Here is a 14,715-nt window from a genome sequence, read left to right as displayed (position 1 = left end):
GCCACCGTGGCCTGTAAACCTCTGATTTTCAAAGGGGCCTCACGGCCAACCCAAGGGGCTACGACGGCCATGGCCGTCCATGGCCGCCATGAAATTCCTACCCTGAATGTGTGTGTATTACTGTAATATAAAGCTCTGGAGGAAAGAAAATGAAGAGACCACTGTTTGAATATTACCGTCAACTTATTCAAATGTCACTCAGCAACTGTAGTCTGACATCAGAAACATGTGCAGTGGTCTCTCAATTTTTTCCAGAACTATATATACATACTGTACATACACACACACACATACTGTACACTGTTGGAGCAAGTAGGCTACTCATTTCAGCAAATGCTTACACTGTATACCCTGTCTTCCCTCCAGTGAAGTTCTGAGTATGTGTGGAATTGTTGGCACCCCAAAACACATTTAGTGTTTCATTTGTAAGACTACATTGAGTACAACTGCACCCAACAGGGTAGTCTTTTGTGCAGTGAAATGTGGATCCAGAGACAGTCCAATTCATTTAAGATATATTCAGAAATTATATTGAATAAAAAATGGATGTTGATTGCCAGAGGACAGATCACTATAGCACTCAACAATAGGATTGTTTTTCATACAAAATAACTTTTATGGGGTTTTAACAATTCAGTGAATATAAGATGTTTACAGTATGAAACTTTTGTTCTTTAGCTTTTTGTACAATTAATGGGTGTAAAACCACTGGCATTACATACAGCAGGATTGCTTTGAAGTCTGAAATTTGTTTCATTGCAATAAAGACTTTAAAGTGTTTTTGATTTTTGATTTCTCTGAGGTATGCATTTCCCTGCCAAAAAGTTTGTTTTCGTACAGAACCTGATAACTGTGGATAATAGATAATATGGTTATATGGACAAGGATGGACAGTATTTATGATATACAGTATATATTTCAAATATGTATTTCAAATACAAAATAGTATTTTTGTAACTAAAAATGTAATCCCAAAGGAATTACAATAGTGGATGGAAAGCTGCTGGGTTAATGTTGGTGGGGAGATTCCTGAAAAAAAAAAACATTGAATCACTTAATCTTTGAGTTTATACAAACCCTCGTACCAAAAAACCTTGTGTATCAGGCATTCTTGAGATATCACACTCAAGGTGGGTTTGACCTTGACATTTGACTTCATCGTTGAGTCCATATACAAATGTTCACACCAAATTTGAAGCTTGTGCGTCAAGCCGTTCTGAAGTTGTGACACAAGCACGAAAGCTGGCCTTTGGAAAATGTAGTTCAGAGAAAGCCTAATTGTATGCAATGCAAGACTACCTGCAAAACGAGGCTTTCAGTTGGTGTTGATGACTGCTCATTCTGCACCCAGATAACAATTAGTTATTGAATCTATGTTACATTACTTTGTCAACGTTAAAATCATTGAATCAACATTTGCAACATTTATTCTACATCACTTTTGCACCCTTCATTAATATTGAAGCAACGTTGAAATTCTAACTACAGATCAACAGGATTTCAATGGTATTTCCACTAGAAACTGAGACAGTTGGATTCACAGGTGACACCTGTGCCAGTGTTCTGATTAGCCTGGGAACTACTCTGGGAGCTTAACGAGCGCAGCTGGCTTTAGGTCATTATTACATCACAGCCATTCAAGTCTATGGGGGAAAAATGAGCGTTTTAACATTTTTAATCCCCTATTTCTCAAAAAGTATAAACTTTTAAAAAAAATCTGAAATAACAACTCTCTTGCCCCACTCCAGACCTACACAATGGTTATTTCAACATGTCTGTACGTTAAGCGGTTAGAGTCACATTCATTCTTGAAAAGGTAAAAAGAAAAGGTTATAAGAAGAAGAAGAAGCCAGGAGATTTCAAGATAGTGGATTCCATCCACTATAATTAGTTTTTTTTATACTGAATTGTCCTAATGTGGGACACCTATCACTCCAGTGGGTGTGGCTCCTCCCCAAAATAATGAATGCCAGTGAAACTGGGAAAGCCAAAGCTGTAGGGTCCTGTCACCAAAATTGAATGTGGATTTAATATGTTGTCCTCACATTGTAACCTAATATAGCCTACTACAGAAGTCAGAAAAGCAAAAAATGTCCAACATTAGATCAATCTACCCTATTGGTTTGAAGAAAATGGCTGCATATTTTGTAAAATAAAAAGATACCCGCACACTGGTATTTTTCAATTGTCGGCTAAGCCCAGCACCTGTTTAAATTTTGTAGATGTGCGTGCACTCCACTCATTGACTGCTATTTTGTATCAAAATATTTTATAGGTGGATATTTCGGTAGTTTGAAACTACTGCCAAATATTTTTGGTGAAACCAATACTTTTGGTGATGTAATGACATCGCAAAAGAGCAAAAGAATGAATGTAGCCTAGCTTATTCTTCTGGTCAGATTCAAACGTACGCTTCAACTGATGTTTGTCATTTCTTCTTTCTTCGTGACCATTGTTTTTTGGTGAAAAAATATGTTTTGGAATATTTTGTCTCCATATCAGAAAGTGACAAATCTGCAAGCGTCTGCAAGCGACAAGTCGTGAAATGTCATGCAGCTGACATGATTGTAACACATGAACCAACGAATAGGGCAGTCAGGGAGGGTTGTATAAACTGCCCTATGCGTCGCTGGTTCCCCACTCCCCTCCACCAAGGCCATCCAACTCCCATCTCCACCGCCGCAACACACACCCGCACACAGAAGAGAAAAGTTTTTACTTTTAACTGTTAAGTCAAGTCACATTTATTTCTATAGGACAAAATGTGGCATACTACTGCAAGAAAAAGGAAAAATGGGTTCACATTTCATGCTGTCCTGTTGGCTTTTTAAAGAAAAAAAATAACAGAGAAGTATTTAAGTATTTGAAATACTCTAAATACAACCCCTCAAAGTATTTTGTTACAAACTACATTTGATTTTTTCCAAACCTGCAAAATACAAATGACAAAATATGTAAAGTAATTAAATACGTATTTCAAATACATCTAAATACATCAGCCCACCCAAACGTGGTAGGCTAGAACCAGCCCTGGTGGTAGGAGTGTTTTATTTTATAATTCAAATTAAAAAATCCAAATGAATTTCAGGAGTGTGAACAAATTTACATTGTCACTGTTTACATTCCCATGTGACAGGAGTCTAAGCAGGTTATCCCACCATCCTGACACTGTTCTCATCTTTTAGTTGAAACCCCTGTTCAGTGTTTTGAAACCTGCACAGCCTGATGGAGTCTGAAACCTCAGAGCCAATCGTCGATTACAGATGAGAGTTGTATTGAAAGGAATTGCAGTCACAGTGGTCTGTTGAAGTGTTATTGTGCTGCATGCACCAAATAGTTTATGATTTATATGAAAATGACACGATGGACGTTATTTACCTTCAACATAACATGTAAGTAGAACCAAGAGTAAAGACAACATTAATAAAAACATAAGTGCAATTTGATGTACAGTCTGGTTACTCGATAGTCTAATTACTGAATTAATTCCACAACAAAGGTTATCCACACTCATCTGCAGCAGCCCACTGTATGTGTGTTGGTATTAATATAGTACAACGCATGAGATTCATCTATTAGGTCAGACTGTCCCACATGGTTGGTGGTTAAATCATATCAGTGGTAAAATCATATCACAGGCACACAGGTGACCAGTAGGTGGCAGCAAAACCTCATCAAAACCACCCACAGTTTCTCTATGGTGTTTCCTCAGAGGTCTTGAAGTGTGGAGAGAGAGAGAGAGATGTGCATGAATATAATGACAGGATAATAGTGTTTGTGAATGAAAATAAACACCAGTGTATTTCAATTAAAGGGATATTCCACCATTTGGGGAATTACAGTCATTTTCTACCTCCCCTTGAGTTAAACAATTGATTTTTGAACAATTGATGGAACTATACTCTCATTCCAGCGTAATAATCAAGGAACACCATGGGCACAGCAGCACAATGATATCATCCAGCACCTGAAAATAGTCCCTGTATGCTAACTTCCAGCAACAAGGTTAAGCTGCAGCAGACAAATTGGTTAGTGACTGGATTATTACGGCTGAATGAGAGTATAGTTCCATGTCAAATCAGCCTAGAAAATCGCTACGTTTTATTTTCCATTGGTCTTATTACACTTTCTAACTTGAGAGGAGACAAGTTTTAAATAGGAAATTTACCGGAAATCTTAGTCACTTTTAAACGTGATGCTAGCAGGCGATATGCTAATGGTCTAATCGGATTCAATGATCTATGCTAGGCTGGAGCTAAAAGTGGTATCGCCAGACTCAGAGAACGGCTGGATGAACTGGAGAAAGGTAAAAATCAATTGTTTAACTCAAGGGGAGGTGGAAAATGAGTGTAATACCCCAAATGGTGGAATATCCCTTTAAGTGAAATGGGCAGTGTCCTCTTGTATATTCACAGAGATAATTGACAGAACTCAATCAAAGCCAGTCTAACATGTGGTTTTTGAGAAGGCCATTTTCCAAGTTGCACTCACCTCTGCATACATTTTATTCCCAAAACCGACCACATCTACGTGTGAACTGCTGGGAGAGGCAGGTCCATGGCCTTGCTGCAGGATGGAAACATACAAACAGGCAGGAAGAATCAACCAAGGCCATTGGTACACAGATAGCTGTCATTTGTATTTTCAGACAGCTGGCATTGATGATATACAATGCAAATAATGTTTTTTTGTGTGTGTGTGTGTGTGTGTGTGTGTGTTAGTTTATTTATGAGTTATAGGAGCTGCAGATAGATATAAAGCACACTGCACACAATGACGGAAAGCATGAGACTGTCAGTTATAGAAATCACAAGAAATGTAGTCTACATTAATTGCATACTGCCATTCTACTGATGTATACAATATATCACTACAAATGTACCAAATGAACACTAATGCATACTGTAGCATCTTAAATGTGTTTCACAGTGACACATGTTTCAGGCTGTCCTACACATGTTTCCTGAAGGTTATTTTGCTTCAACACTTGACATAGAAATAGTTTAACTGCTTTAACTCACCACTGACGCTGACTCATAAACTTCATTACTGATTCCGCCGCTAATCTCGGACTGAGTGGTGGCTTTGATCCTCTCCCGCACTCGCAGGTAGAAGTACATGATGGCCGCAAATGCCCCCAGCAGCAGCAGCCCCACGATGATGGACGCAGCGATACCTCCCGCAGCACTTGGGGGTGAGGCAGCTGTAGAGGCACCGTAAGAAGACTCACTCAGACCAAGCGCTCACTGCATAAATACTCTCTGTCATGATGACTGTGCCCTCATCAATGTTACTGGTGACAGTGAGGAGTCTTTTAAAGCCATATCCCAATTTTGAGAAATCCGGTTAACCTACCTGGAATACTCCGAAAGAAACCGGGATACTGTTTCATGTACACCTTCATCCCAGATAGCTGCTAGCTATATATACAGAACTCTATTGTTGGTAACCAGGATACTAGAAATTATCATTTATACAGGAATATTAATCTGTGTTAATGGAAACATATGATCAAAGCCAGGATACTTAAGTCCATGTAAACACAGTCTATCATAAATTAGAGCAGACTTGTTAGTAGTTGAGCTTGATGAGTCTAACAGGTTTCTTGGCTGCAATGTGTCTGTTTTCACCCTCAGGACTGCCTCCCTGATTGGAATTAAGTCAGGCTCGGACTGGTAATCTGTAGAACCGGACAAATGACCGGTGGGCCGGTCCACATGTGGGCCGGTGACCTCCGGGATTTTCTTTTATTTTTTTAAATTATTTAGCCTATTTGCGGCCCGTCATGTACAGACCTAGGCTTAGCCTATAAATGCAGTTGCATCCATTTGGATTGGGGGGTGACAGGTCAATCATTTTGGCCTATTCATGACAGGTTCAGTAGTGGTGTCAACAATAATCAATTCGGCGATGCATTGCAATGCCGGGCATGCACAATTCAGCATCGATGCGGCAACGTGCCATAATCGATTATGTCACTGTTTATTTTCTGGCCTTGAGTGGACAATAAAGTTGTGAAGTTTCAATTACTTCTGGGGGCATTTCCGGAGCAACGTTGTAATGACATGCGCAGCCTGTAGCTATATGCTAAGCGGCAGCACCAAGGGAGCAGGCGAATTCCCGGAAGTAGAAGAAACAATGGTGGCTGGAGGGACCACTTCTCTGCTAACCCCCATAGAAGCCTAGCCTGGCCTCGGCCTGCCTACTTACTTCCGGTCGATTTCTTCTCCCTACAGTACTCATAGACAGTAAAAGAAATGGACGAACAGACTCCGTTGTTTTCAATGGGAGGGCACTGAGTCAAATAGAACGATTTTTCAGTTGGTCCCCCCAGTACTGCGCAGACTCACACTTAACTTCATGACGTTAGCCATCGAACTGAATCTTGTAACTCATATGATAGATACACAGAAATTCTTCTCACACTTCCTTCGCCTTCAAAGTCATCAAAGTTAAACATTTATTTATGTATTATTATTAATATCATCCTCACCAAGTCGTGTTAATGTTGAAGCTACCATACATGATCATCTTCAAAAACAGTCAACAAAACAAAAAAGTTATAGCCTTGAAGCTAATCTTCTTTCCACTTTTCCGACCTACGGTCAATCCATCGAAAACCTCAGAAATGATTAGTGCCGTTTTTTTTTAAATTAGGTTTGCTTTTTTATTATTATTAGGTTGCCTCTGTGTAATGCTTTACCTTAACATACGGTCGTGTATGCTAGGTTTTGCTTATGAGTTACCGTCATAGACAGTAAGGTGGACTGAGCTTCTTATCCAAACAATACGGTTATCTCCCTAGGCGCGAAAGAGACATTACGTCAAAGCTAGCTTCCCTCCAACCGAACAAGCTAACCATTCTTCTTACGGGTAACCAACGTTACGGACGAGGTAGTGGAGTCTGTTTTGCCTTTGTAGTGTTTATGTGGATTACACAGAAGCTACAATATCGGCACAGGATATATGTTATATGAAGTTATGGTATTTCAAAAAAATCGTAGAATGAATGGGCTTCTATGGGCGTTAGCAGAGAGGTGGTCCCTCCAGCCTACGTCGATTCTTCTACTTCCGGGAATTCGCCTTCCCCCTTGACAGTACTCCGTCTGGAATAGGTGGATTCACACTCGTTTACTTCGGTAGTTGGGCAGCCGACCAACCAGCGAACAGAGGGCGTCCCTGAGAGTGATTACGTACCCAGGCATGGTGTTTCAATTACTACGTCCCCCCCCCAGAAGCAGATCGCTTGGAATACATTAACGTAGGGAGCGAAAAGGACTTATACTAATGAAATCTTTGAGCAAATGTGAATAATAGTTTAGCCTAACAGGAGTGTCATGAACGAAGTCACAGTGGAGTAGGATGTTATATCGTTAGCTAAACTTTATAGATTTTGTCACTTGAAATAGGCTACGCACGTACCCGAGTCGAACTGTAGTTTAGTAGGCTACATGGTCGCGTCAAAATCGCTATTTTTTTTAAACACTAAGGCTCGACATAACTTGAAACTTTGATCGAAGCATCATCAGTGTCTCTACATATGAACTCGAGCATTAAGAACATTGTTCGTGCACACATAGTTTACTAAAAAAAAAGATTTTGGACAACTCACTCCTTGCAAGATGGCAGTAAACTCTGTGTACACCAACAATGTTCTCAATGCTCGAGTTCATGTGTAGAGACACTGATGATACTTCGAACAAAGTTTCATGTTGTGTCGAGCCTTGTTTGAAAAATAGCGATTTTGACGCGATTGTATCAAAAAAGTAGTAGCCCTATAGGAATCCCATTCAAAAGGTCATTTCACCCGAAAACGACAACGCATACAAGATTAAAAGTGGCGCTTTGGACGTACTTATGCATTTATATGAAAGTTTGACTTGGGTACATTCACAAAACACTATATGATGCATTTTGGCGAGAGTTACACAGATGAAACGTGTGATTGTTTGCTGATAAGATGCACCCGTGCTTGTTATGGGCGTGCTGCAGAGAAACTTCTCTGTATGACGAAACACCGGTTGTTAGTGATTGGTTCAAAGCGGTTCAAAGGAACTCCAATGATTTTAAACCTCAAACTGTGCCCTCCCACCCGGAAATAAACGAACGCCTATGGATCTAGGCCAGACCAGAGGCCAGACTCTCTGCGAAGTCTGAGAGGTTTCCAGGCTAATAGAAGCCCATTCATTTTAGGATTTTTTTGAAATACCATAACTTCATATAGCATATATCCTGTGCCGATATTGTAGCTTCTGTGTAATCTACATAAACAATAAAAGGCAAAACAAGACTCGACTACCTCGTACGTAACGTTAGGTTCCCGTAAGAAGAATGTTTAGCATGTCCGGTTGAAGGGAAGCTAACGCACCGAAGGGAGATAACCGTATTGTTTGGATAAGAAGCGTAGTCCAGCCAGCACGGAAACTCGTGAACAAAGCTATGTAGCCTACAATAGCATTGTATGTTAAGGTAAAGCATAGAGGCAAGTAAACCTAATGAAAAACAGTAGTTTTACCGTTTCAGGCTATAACTTTTTTGTTTTGTTTTACCATGACTATTTTTGAAGATGATCATGTGTGGTAGTTTCAACATTAACACGACGTGATATCACTTGTGAGGATGATATTAATAATAATGCATAAAAAAATGTTTAACTTTGAAGGCGAAGGAAGTGTGAGAAGAATTTCTGTGTATCTATCATATGAGTTACAAGATTCAGTTCGATGGCTAACGTCACGAAGTTAAGCGCGAGTCTGTGCAGTACTGGGGGGACCAACTGAAAAATCGTTCTATTTGACTCAGTGCCCTCCCATTGAGAACGACGGAGTCTGTTCGTCCATTTCTTTTACTGTCTATGGGCAGCACTAGCTAGCATAGCAACACTAGAATCAAGATGACTGAGGGAGATGAACGTGGGTAATTAAAAACGCACCCAATGCTTGGAAAGCGGACATCTGGGCACATTTCGGATTCTACAAAGTTAATGGGAAATTAGACAAGACGTACACGGTGTGTAAAACCTGCCACACTAAAATCAAGCACGTTGGCAATACAACTAACTTCACGAACCATGTCGATCGTTGGCATCCTGAGTTGACTTCGTTACTGTGTGTGCAGTATGTGCAGGGTAGGAATTGAGTTGGCCGCGATGCCCCTTTGAAAATCAGAGGTTTACAGGCCACGGTGGCCTTGGTGTCCCCAGAGAATGTCTAATAAGAGGAGAACTGCCACTCTCGGAAAACTTCCGGTTTCTGAACTGGTTGCAGTTCCTTCTGTGGTTCCACATGAGGGCGCTCGTCCACGGGTGCAGAATGCATGGAGGTCTATGGAACTGTACCCCTCAAAATCCACTTTTCTCGGGATATAATTTTTTTTCAAGTAATTTGAGTATTGTATTCGTAAGGGGAGGCAAAGAAAATACACTTGGTTGAGTATTATATTTTTTAAAGTCACTTAATTGTTCTAAAAAGCCTTTCAAATGTGTCAATGACGTCATTCATTAGCACAATGCTAGCGTGTTATGTGCAACAACGACCCAACCTGTAAGAAATCAAAAGGACATAAGTACTCGTTCATTCAACTTTTGACCTATAACCCATGTTGAAGTTATTCAAACTACAATCAAATCTGAGATTTGTCAACGACAATCAGGTGAAAGAGACAAATTTAGCCTTCTAGCTCCATTGACTCCCATTCATTCTGCACTCATGGCGATCGCCCCCAGTGGAACTCTGGTGGAACTGCATCCAAAATTCGGTACAATGGGACTTAATACGGAGTGGCAAGGCTCTCCGTAGACGGGCTCTGGTGTCCCCTTCTTTCAATACTCTGTTTTGCGTCAGACTAATAACGATATTTTTTCAGCCTATCGCCTGTCAAAATAAGCATTCACAACGCAAATTAGTCTTTTAAGAGCTTTTTCTCAGCTTTTAAACGATGTTAGCCGTTAATTGCTGTGGTGAACGGTTCATGAGAAAAGTAAATAATATAATTCACAATTCAATTTAATCATAAATTCTACTGAAGGTTCTGCGCCCATCTCCCTACCCATTCATATCGGTGGGATATTTCACGAACCCTTCGTTCAACATAACAAACCATATATCAGTATAAACAGCTGACCTTACCGAACAGAAAGGTGTAAAGCAGTCTCCTGTACAGTTAGTCGTTCCAGAGTAGGCCTAATCCAGTTTTGAATTTGCAGCAAATTTCGACATGCATGGATGTCTCCAAATTTTGGCTTTAAGTTTTACAATGTGTTTAAATTATTAAACGTATTAAAATGCCATACCTAATACCCTGTACTATTCAATTTTATTTTATTTAATGATATTTATGTCAAAGATACAGGAGAGTGATAATACACACACCAGCCAATAAAATCTGTTGTTCAATATCTGACTGCTTATTGCCTCATGACCTCAAAATTTGCCTTGTTGTGTGCAGTAGAATTTTGATGCATCGCAATGCATCGTAGAATCGAATTGAATCGAATCGTTACCTGGTGAATCGTAATCGAATCGAATCGTGAGGGCAGTGCCAATGCACACTCCTAAGGTTCAGTGTGTGTTACGATCGCGCCCCCCTGCCCCACCCCTCAAGTGGATTTGTCCAAGCAGCCGCTTGGTTTGTGGGGAAATATAGAATAATAAGTCCTTTTAGGCAAGTCCCTCCACTCGGCGGCCATATGACAACGCTTTTTGGGCACTCGTCGGGCATCCATTTCGGCAGAAATGCGCGTGCGCAAGGCTTTACGACACCAATCTCGCTCCAGCGGCAAGATCACACATGATTGGCACGATGTCTTCACAACACACCATATGATTGGCTCAATGTATTCACATCACACCTCATGATTGGCTCAATGTATTCACATGTCGACGTTTTGCCGAGGAAGGGGTTGGATATGTGTAGACAACGGCCATATTGGCGTGACAAACTAGCCCCATGCATTTCTATGGAGTATTTTTTGAGTGCTGTGTCTCCACATTAGAAAGTCTCTGATATAGCCTATGAGTCCATGCATGGTAGCCTAGGCTATATAAGTGCCCTCCGCTGGCTGGTTTTCACATCATCGCAGTTTAACCATAAACAGCAATTAGAGGTGTCTAGTTTTATTCCATAAATATATTGTTTTTATAGACGTTAGTTGCACGCGCTACGAAGAGCTTCCATTTACTGCACCATGTAGGCTACTGTAGTGCGGTTTGTCTGTCAACATAAAAAAAACTCCGGGTAGCCTAAAATTTTCGCACAACTTGGTGGAAAAGTGTAGCACAGGTTAAAGAAAACCTATTCATGTTTGGACTCAAAAGGAACTTCAAAGTATTTCCCATATAGTAGCCTAGCCTTTTAGCACACAACGACAGTGAAAGTGAAACTTGGAAAGTGGAAGTCTCTCCACCGAGTGTTACATTAGATGCACAATCAATCGCGAGTCGATGCTAGTAAAAAGTATCAACTGGTAGGTTAGTAACGAAGGTAGCCGAATTTTGTTCCCAGTCCGACCCTGAACTAAGTACTGATGATTTCTCTGGCTCTGTTTGGTTCATTACTACATTCATTCCATGCAATGCTGAACGTGTATGGATCCAACAAATTACTGATTAGTTATTTTACTATGATAATTACTGATTGTGTGGATGGTCTCATTACAATGACTTCATTGTGTGAAAAATGTCAGACAAAGTGCACGCTATTGGTTAAATAATCACCACATAAGGAATGAGTCTGGAGATGAGAAGTGACTGCATAAAATAAACTGTTTTGAATAAGAAATTGATAAGAGACAGTTTAAGAGGGTCTTACTTGGGGGTGGCTTGATGACATCAGAGCAGGACACCCCCTCCTTGAACTCAATGTCATCCAGGGCCGTCACACCCTCAGTTCCAGTGGTGCCCTCAAATACAATCTACACCAGATGAAAACATACACACACACATACACACACACACACACAGAGAGAGAGAACATGACAAATACACAACACACAGAGCCTGAATGTTTAGAATGCTATGATCTGTATAATTGTTTCAGTATGCAGAATATGCACAGGGATACGCTTGTGTGTATTTCTGCTGTTGTGTGTATATGTGTGTGTGTGTGTGTGTGTGTGTCTGTGTGTGTGTGTGTATGTTTGTGTCTGAAAGTACATGCATGTATGTATGCTTATGTACGTGTCTGCATGGATGATTCACCTGGAACTCCTCAGCAGAAGTAATGTTGAGGTCATGTCTAATCCAGTCAGAGCTCACACCCTCCGGGGCAACAAACAGCTCATGTTCCAGCCCCAGAGCCAGACGCAGCACCCGCAGTTTGCCAGCTGCAGAGTCACATGTGAGAGTCCAAAGGTCAGAGGTCAAATCTAACGAATTCTTTCAGTCTCTTAAAAATCATATTTGCATTTCCCTGATGACTTCCCTTAAGTGTACATTGTTATGAGATACATAGTAAACACAGTGTTTGCAGATTCATTTTTGTCTTTACAACTTTTTACTGTGAGTGGAATACAGAGAAAGATGTGTCATATTTTTCATGAAAGAATGCCATGTTTAAATCATTTCAGAGTTTATAGCGACTCATTCATGTATTTCTCAATCATTGCAAAAGCACAGATCATGCACTATTGCATCAGCTATCTTCCTTCCAATTACAACTCTACAAGACTGTTGTTCTTTCAGCTATCTTCATTCCAACAGTAGATCACAATTCTATAAGACTGTTGTTCTTTTAGCTATCTTCATTCCAATAGTATATCACAATTCTACAAGACTGTTGTTCTTTCAGCTATCTTCATTCCAACAGTATATAACAACTCTACAAGGCTGTTGATCTTTCAGCTATCTTCATTCCAACAGTATATAACAACTCTACAAGGCTGTTCCTCCTTTCTCATCCCTGCAGCCATGTACATCTAGCACAGGTTGTGGGTGTGCCCTTTAGGTTCTCAGTCATAGTCACTCGGTTAGATATGTCCGACTGATTGTACAATGGTGGTCTTAAGCCTGAGTCATGGAAAAGCGTTGTATCTAGCCTTAGCTTAGATGAACACATGTAGATCCAGAGAAGTAGGGGTGTAGGGAGGGATAGCAATTGTTGGGACTGCCTTGACAGAGACATGGGTAAACAGGATGCATTGGGGAGAGGTGTTGATAAATAGTGTAAAGGAACAGGGATTTTTTTTTGAAAAGTAATGAGGGTGTGTTACTGATCTTACAGCTGCCCTGTCGATGGAGCCAGAAGCGCAGGCAGGAAATGTCGGTAGGGGGCAGGTGTGGGCCTAGCAGCCAGGCCTTAGAGGAAGCAGGAGTCCGAGTAGTACTGGGCAGGAACAGGAAATTACCTAAACATGCAGAATGGAGTATATTATGTGCACAGTACCCGATGGGATATATGGATGGGCATACAACCATGCACACAAAAATAAACACACACACACACACACACAAACAAACAAATACACACACACAGACACACACACCCTAACCTTTCTCAGTCTTCAGTGTGTGGTCTTCATATGGAGTGGGCAGGCGAGATTCTCCAGAGGCACTGGTCACTTCCCAGTCTAGCTGATCCTGAGACGGGTTCTGGGTGTTCGACCAGCCACACAGCCCTCGCTCCAGATCACAAACGGTACCTAACGTACACAAGCACGCATGCACACACACACACAGCACAGCACAGCACAGCACAAGGTCATACAGAATACATTGCAAGATCAAACAACACATGCCAAGTTATATAGACCACACACACATGCACTGACTGACTGAAACTCAGTGTGTCTTAAACAAACCAAACATCCAAAGAAAGCAGGGGTGAGGGCAGTGAAAAAAGCAAGAAATCAGAAGAGCATACAGACACACATACCAAATTTGTCTTTAAAGGAAAATTCCGGTATTTAGCACTTTGAGTCCCTTTTCTGGTTTGTTTTGGATGAACTAGAGTGGTGGACACCGACATTTTGACGATTGGTCCTGTCTCATTTTGAATCGCCTTTGACTAGTCAGAGTGGCTGCCTACAGGCATGCTCAAACATGTCCTAAAACAACCCTTAACGTTCGTTTTCAAAACTGTGCAACTCACCGAGTGGTCAAAGTCAAAGTCAAAGTCAAAGTCAGCTTTATTGTCAATTTCTTCACATGTTCCAGACATACAAAGAGATCGAAATTACGTTTCTCACTATCCCACGGTGAAGACAAGACATATTTTACCAATTTAAGTCCACAGACAAACATAACATTCAAGTAAACAAAGTAAATAAGTAAATAAGAGGGCACATATAATAATGAAAAAATAAGAGCAGCAAAATTTGGTTGAAATTGTGCATGGACAGTCAATAAAATACTAGTGCAAAGTAAGGCCAATAAAAGGCTTGGGTAGTTCTGTTTGACCTAAGTAATAAAGAAAGTGGCATAGTGGTGCAAGTTATGTAAGAGCAGCAGAAGTGTTGTGTTTTCAGGACAACAACACCAAGTTGTAAAGTGTACAAGTGTGCAAGTGTGCAAGTGGAGTAGTGCAGGCGGCCATTGTGGGTCCAATGTCCAGGATGTTATGTAGCTGAGGGTGGAGGGGGGAGAGGAGGGAGAGAGTTCAGCATCCTTACAGCTTGGTGTATGAAGCTGTTGGTGAGTCTGGTAGTGCGGGAGCGCAGGCTTCTGTACCTCTTCCCAGAGGGCAGTAGATCAAATAGATTGTGAGCGGGGTGACTTGCAT

At 40.9% G+C, this 14,715-nt stretch overlaps 1 protein-coding gene across 1 annotated transcript in view; it reads right to left on the bottom strand.

Moving 5' to 3' along the window:
- Window positions 1–2,913: 2,913 nt before the first annotated feature.
- Window positions 2,914–14,715, bottom strand: part of mamdc4 (MAM domain containing 4) — a 32,516-nt gene continuing 20,714 nt past the window's right edge. Inside the window, exons 23-29 of the mRNA XM_042060085.1 lie at window positions 13,487–13,636; window positions 13,217–13,342; window positions 12,198–12,322; window positions 11,809–11,911; window positions 5,022–5,203; window positions 4,492–4,566; window positions 2,914–3,716 (exon numbers count right to left, since the gene is read on the bottom strand). Coding sequence (XP_041916019.1) covers window positions 3,696–3,716; window positions 4,492–4,566; window positions 5,022–5,203; window positions 11,809–11,911; window positions 12,198–12,322; window positions 13,217–13,342; window positions 13,487–13,636 — 782 coding nt within the window. The 3' untranslated portion in view covers window positions 2,914–3,695. The remainder of the gene's footprint in view (window positions 3,717–4,491; window positions 4,567–5,021; window positions 5,204–11,808; window positions 11,912–12,197; window positions 12,323–13,216; window positions 13,343–13,486; window positions 13,637–14,715) is intronic.

This window comes from Alosa sapidissima, chromosome 13, assembly GCF_018492685.1.
Source record: "Alosa sapidissima isolate fAloSap1 chromosome 13, fAloSap1.pri, whole genome shotgun sequence".
Lineage (NCBI taxonomy): Eukaryota > Metazoa > Chordata > Actinopteri > Clupeiformes > Clupeidae > Alosa > Alosa sapidissima.
The sequence above is the reverse complement of the archived record's forward strand: the minus strand, read 5'-3'. Positions and strand labels throughout refer to the sequence as shown.